This window comes from Adiantum capillus-veneris, chromosome 14 (assembly GCF_014529385.1).
Source record: "Adiantum capillus-veneris isolate H3 chromosome 14, ASM1452938v2, whole genome shotgun sequence".
Classification (NCBI taxonomy): domain Eukaryota; kingdom Viridiplantae; phylum Streptophyta; class Polypodiopsida; order Polypodiales; family Pteridaceae; genus Adiantum; species Adiantum capillus-veneris.
In genome coordinates this window covers 132,408,086-132,414,608 of record NC_140944.1, presented here as the reverse complement: position 1 = coordinate 132,414,608, position 6,523 = coordinate 132,408,086, and the positions used below count along the sequence as shown (strand labels likewise).

General features: G+C 43.2%; 1 protein-coding gene across 1 annotated transcript; it reads left to right on the top strand.

Annotated features, from left to right (window-relative positions):
* Positions 1-636: 636 nt before the first annotated feature.
* Positions 637-1,038, top strand: LOC147443153 (uncharacterized). The gene has a single exon (XM_086529482.1). It carries the CDS (start codon positions 637-639, stop codon positions 1,036-1,038), a length of 402 nt encoding a protein of 133 aa, XP_086385608.1.
* Positions 1,039-6,523: the final 5,485 nt, after the last annotated feature.

Here is a 6,523-nt window from a genome sequence, read left to right as displayed (position 1 = left end):
GATGGCTGGACTTATGCTCAAGTATCTCAACCAGATTATCGGCCAGCCATAGACCCAATCTCAGGAAGTGGAAGAAGCCCGAGCGTCTTTACTTGGGAGTGTTGAAAAGAAGGTTCCCCAGGAGGAAGCCAACCGCATGGAAAAGGCCTTCTCTGAGGAGGAATGCTCAGCGGCACTAAAAGCTCTTGGCAATGAAAAGTCCCCCGGTTGGGATGGACTGACGACTAAATTCTTCAGGGAATTTTGGGATGATCTCAAGGGTCCAGTCTCACAGGGATGGCCAATCAAGCTGTTTCCAAACAGTTGTTGGATGCAAGTGTTAAGAGAGGGCTTATCAAGCCCATCCCCAAACAGATCTGCTGCTCTCAACTTAAACATTGGCGTCCCATTACGATGATGTCAGTAGCATACAAAATTATTTCCACGGTGATAGCTCTCAGACTTGCCCCCCTCTTGAGTCAGATCATCTCTCCCTATCAACACGGGTTCATTAAAGGGAGATCTATATATGACAATATCTTGGCAGCAATGGTAGGAATAGAGTATGCATCCTTCTCCAAGCAAGAGTGCATCTTGCTGCAGCTGGACCTCGACAAAGCCTATGATAGAATAGAATGGTCCTATATAGAAGAAGTCATGGGAGCTCTAGGCTTTGTGCCTCGCCTTTGTCGCCTCATATGCACACTAGGCGTTGACAACCAATCAGAGATCCTGTTTAATGACAGAATTGTGGGCTCTTTTGAGGTTAGAAGGTCTATTGAGCAAGGATGTCCCCTGGACCCCTTGCTTTTTGCCATCGGGTCCCATCCTCTCATTACGATGCTCGAAGCCAGTGCTGCAAGGGGAGAGATTGAAGGTCTTGCATTACCGGGCAACGACCAGCTACTGGCCAAAATGTTTGCACATGATTCGCTCCTATTCTTGAAGGCGTGCCCTCAAGTTGGTAGGAGAGCTCTGGATATTTTCCGTGGCCTCGGGATCCAAGTGTATTATAGAGAAGTCAAGACTAATATCCCTGTCAGAGAACGACTCTTTTGACCCTGCAGTCTAGACAAGAGAGATTATCTCAAAAGGGAGTGTATTCAGACACCTGGGAGCCCCCATGGGGGTGGACGTAACCCACAGGCAAAGATTTCAATGGGTCCTTGAAAAAACAAGTTCGAAAATGAGAAGATGGGAGTTTGTTCTCCTCCCCTTCCAAAGCCGGATTAGAGTGATTAATGCTTTTATGATCCCGTATATGTCTTTCCTCAGCCTCGTGCTCAAGATGGCTAAGTGTAATTGGAAAGAATTCTAAAAACCAGTGAAAAGGTTTCTTTGGAAGAACAACACGAAAACCTCTCGGCCATGGTAGTGGGCTAGATGGGAGGTAGTTGCTCGCCCGTTAGACCAAGGAGGGCTCGGCATTCTTAACACTGTATCCCATGCTGAGGCCCTTTGTGCCAAGTTTATGGTCTCATTGGCTAAACATGACCAAGCTTGGGCTATCATGACCAAGGAAATGCTTGATGCAGTAAAACTGGGATCGAAAGGGGGAAAGTGGAAGGGGGTTGTGATGCACGACAAACTTCTCGCCCCGAAGTGGTCTTATCTTATATTTTGTGGACTCTCAGGGGAGCTAATGAGGAAGTGCAAAAGTGCAGCTGAGGTGTTGGAATAGGGAGAAGTAACCAGATACTTTAAGAACTCCTTTTGCACTGGTCTCCTTGGCTCTCTAAAATATTGGGGCCGCCGCATAGCCCCTATTGGATAGAAATGGCCAGGAATGTGAATAATAAGGGGCTCGTGTGACTTGAGCAATTTTGGGATGGTAACAGGAAGTGCTAGAAAATTGTTGACTCTTTACCCACCCAATTTCAATTGAATGGCTTTGAGATCTTACTATTCTACAGGGCGATGAAAGAGCTTGATAAGGTGGTGCTGCCAATTTGTGAATCCAACTTTGAATGGGACGCTTGGAGATGGCCCGGGAGTAGCCTCTTTTGGAAACCACATTCTAAAGGCATTTACCATGCATCAATGCAGGAGGCTAATTGGTGTAGCCCCCTAAACAAATTATGGAAGAGGCACTGGACATAAAAAAGGTGGGAGGGAGTCATGGAGAACATCTAGAAGCCAAGATGGCCTCATTATATGAAGATATTTTTGTGGAAAGTGATGTGGCGTTCTTTGCCGATGGGCGTGAAGATACAAGAAAGAGAAATCGGGTCCGATCGTTGCTCGGGGTGCAGAATAGCTAGTGAAGACCTAGCCCACCTTTTCATAGGATGCTAGGCAATCAGTGGTATGGCTGGAAAAATATGCAAGTGGATTCAAAGGACATGGAAAATTAAGTTCTTCAAGAATGATCTGTCCTTTGGTAGTAATAGGTTGGGAAGTCCTGCATTCTTGTCTGCACTCAAATAATCAGGTACTACTTCTTTCACCATATTTGGCAAGCAAGGAACCGCCGTGTGTTTGAGGGGGATCTGGCTGTGGCAAGCTTTGGTGAAATAATACAAGAGAGCAGAGTGACGATCCACATGATTGGAGGCAAACAAGCCTCAGAGGACTGGTCTAGAATAATACATGACATCTTGTAATAAGTAAAGCCTAGGAGTAGTTGTGGTCTCTATGTCAAGCAGAAAACTTGTAGTCCTTTGACCCTCAAGGCTCGGTCCGAGCTCGAGGTTGGTGTATATTCTGATGTTCTTAATACTATTCACTCACAATTGTGAGTTTTGCAAAAAAAAAAGAAAAGAAAAGGAAACTATAGTAACCTTTGAGTGTCGTGGATTGGTTATCACAATTCCCTCTTAAGTACCAGGTCTTAAGTTCAAGCCTGGTCAAATAGAGCTTTGAGATCTCTTAGTTTCTATGACATTGAAACTTCTCTCTCTCTCTCTCTCTCTCTCTCTCTCTCTCTCTCTCTCTCTCTCTCTCTCTCTCTCTCTCTATATATATATATATATATATATATATATATATATATATATATATATAAGTCTTGGCCAAATGGGTCTTTGAAGTTTTTTGGAATTCTTTTTTTTGGTGGGTTGGAACTCTCTCTCTCTCTCTCTCTCTCTCTCTCTCACACACACACACACACACACACACACACACACACACACACACACACACACACACACACACACACACACACACACACACACACACACACACACACACACACACACACACACATGCATTCAAGCCATCGATTACCCTTTCTATCTCCCTCCAGAAGTCTTTATCTCCCTATCGACAAATGTAGGATCGTAGGGAGATGCAATTATTTGTGTGTGTGTGTGTGTGTGTGTGGGAATGCATAAGTGAGGAGGGTGGATTGTAGCCCCTATAATCACTCCACAACAATGAAAATCCTCTCTCTCTCTCTCTCTCTCTCTCTCTCTCTCTCTCTCTGACCTTGATGGGAGGTTATAACAGATTTTGTATAGGTGTGCTTATCCTCTCTTGGCATAGCATGTCCTCGAGGTGGTCAGAGAGTAGTCATGGATATACTAGGCATTCAACTTTGCTACATCTATTGTACTCTTCGATTTTTGGGGGTATTTGAGATTCCCAATGTTTGCAATAAGCCATGGTTTAGTGTATTTTTACCACTAAAATTGCAATTTTTTGGCTAGATTTCAAGTTTGCCTTGAAGAAAATTGGTAAAATTTTGTAAGTTTTAGTGTGAATACCATCAATTCTTTAAAATTTCAACCTAAAATTAAAAGATTTTGAATGTGCAATTTTTTATTTTAAGATTTCTTTGATTTAAAACTTGTAGTTTGGTGCAGACCCTATTTTAGAACTCTCTCTCTCTCTCTCTCTCACACACACACACACACACACACACACACACACACACACACACACACACACACACACACACACACACACACACACACACACACACACACACACACACACACACACACACACACACACACACACACACACACACACACACACACACAGTTACCATATACATGTGGTAGTGATGTGTGTGAACACATCACTACTTCCCCCCCCCCGTGCATTGTAGATACGCCCATCACTCTAGGGCTATCTATCTTTCCATTGCACACTAAGTATCACACTCTCAGTTGTGTGCCTTGAGCTTCCTTCGTCTTCTCCAAGCTATATCATTTCTCTGTAACCCTAATTCCAACAATTGGTATCAGAGCAGGTTGCGTCCTCCTAGGCTTAGTCGCTCCAGTAGCTCCAACACACGCCTGCTCATTTTCTCCAATATCAGTGAGCTTTGGCGAGAGTTCGCAGGTCGACAAAATTTTTGGGCAAGATCGTAGAGCCAAGTCTGCTCAGATTTTTGATTCGAGCTCATTTCGGCCTCCGTTTCCAATACAGGCAATACTGCACATGCTATTTTGTCATTTTGTGCAGAATTTTTGTTAGTGCCATTTTCTGCATAACAGGTGCCTTACAGTCTTCTACGGTTTGTGCTATATAGCATGTGTTGTTCCTATTTCTCCTCTCTACGGGCAATTTTCACATCAGGTGCATCATTTACCATGGCTGACAACAATACAGATATGTTTAAGATGTTTGCTACTGAGGACAGGTTGGATGGGGACAATTACCCTATGTGGGCTTACATGATGCAACATGTTCTTGTGTCAAAGGGCGTCTGAGAAAATTGTGCAGGGCATTGATGTACGTCCTGGTTCTGAGGATGCAGGCGATGTTGAGGATGTTGCAAGTATTGCTGCTATTAGAGTTGTTTTGCCTACGGCAAAACAATCTCGTTGGGATGTAAAGGATGTGTAGGCTCATGCATTGATTGTGTTGTTTGTGAAGCACACCATTGTTCCTCACATTTGTTCAGCAAAATCTACAAAACAGGCTTGGGATATTTTGGCTGGTGGTCTTTATGCAAGTGACAATGAGTCTAAAATTTCTTTGCTGCATAAAGAGCTTGAGTCGAAGATTATGCATGAGGAAGATGATATGGATACTTTCCTTGCTGGTGTCAAGGATATCAATGAGCAACTTATTTCTGCAGGTAAAGTCATTTCAGACAGTTCCCTTGTGTAGACTGTTCTTGATGCCTTACCAGATTCTTACAAGACTTTTGCTAGTACTTGGAGACTTATGTCCCAAGGAAATCCTGAACTTGTCAAGTTTGATGCATTATGCACATTACTGTTGTAAGAGTCACTTTCCCAAAAAAACAGGACTAGGGAGTGTGCAATTGAACACGCTTTTATTGCTTCTCAAAGAAAGGGTGGTAACAGCAATGCAGCCACTTCTTATGGTTCTGCTCTGCAAGTGGCAAAAATTATGTTCCTAATGCTTCTACTGGCAACAATTTGTCTGGAAATTCTGGTGATAAGGGCAAAAAGAAGATGCGTTGCCATTATTGTAAAGCTATAGTCACTTGATCAAGCAGTGTCCTAAGTTGAAGGCCAAAGAGGCTAAGAAGAAAGAGGGTGGTTCCATTGCGAATGCTGGTTCCACTACAAATGCAGCCATTGTTGAGTATTCTGTGAAAGGAGACTGTGATGCTGATGTTGATGCAGAATGAGCTTTTATTGCAGAATGCACTTACAATCCTGCTGTCCATGATGCATGCATGTCAGTTGTTGCAGATTCACATGTGTGGTATTTCAACAGTGGTGCTACAAAGCACATTACCTCACATCGTGAATTGTTCACCTCTCTTGAGTCTGTCCCTCATGGGAATTCAGTCACTTGTGCCAAGAATGCCTCCTATCAGGTTCAGGGAGTTGGAAAGATTGCGCTTACTGCTGCAAATGGAAGTTATTTCACACTTGTTGATACACTTTATGTACCTGGGATCAAGAAGAATCTTTTGTCTGTATCTGCACTTGCTAGACTTAGACTTGTAGTCAAATTTGTGGATGACAGATGTACAGTTCATGATCTCAGTTTTGGTGATGAAATTGTTGCATTTGGGCTTTTGTGCCATGAGTTGTATAAGCTTACTTTGTATGACAAGTGTGGAAAAAATTTTGCAACTGCAGTGGCAGATTCAAGGACTATTTCAGATGCAAAACTTTGGCATGTACGTTTTGGTCATCTGAATTTTGCCAGTTTGCTGCGTTTGGAGAAATATGATATGGTTTCTTCTTTGCCGCCTCTTGAAGCACCTGTAAAACATGTTTGTGAAAGCTGTATTTTGGGTAAGATGCAACGTTCAAAGTTTCTAAGGGATGGTTCAGTTAGGGCCACATGCAGGTTGCAACTTGTGCATAGTGATGTTTGTGGGCCCATGCAAACTCCATCCTTGGGCAATTACCTTTACTTCGTGACTTTCATTGATTACTCCAAGCATGCATGGGTATTTCCGCTTAAAGCAAAGTCCGAAGTTTTTATGTGCTTCAAACAATTTCTGGCTATGGTTGAAAATGTCTCAAAATGTACTATGGGCACCCTCAGTTCCGATCAAGGGGGGGAGTATATGTCTCATGGATTTAATGCATTTCTGGCTAGTCATGGGATAAAACACCAATGTAGAGTGCCTTATACACCTCAGCAAAATGGTGTTACTTAGAGG

Excerpts from the sequence above, each read along its gene's own strand:
- LOC147443153 (XM_086529482.1), top strand. The coding sequence starts at position 637 with ATGGGAGCTCTAGGCTTTGTGCCTCGCCTTTGTCGCCTCATATGCACA.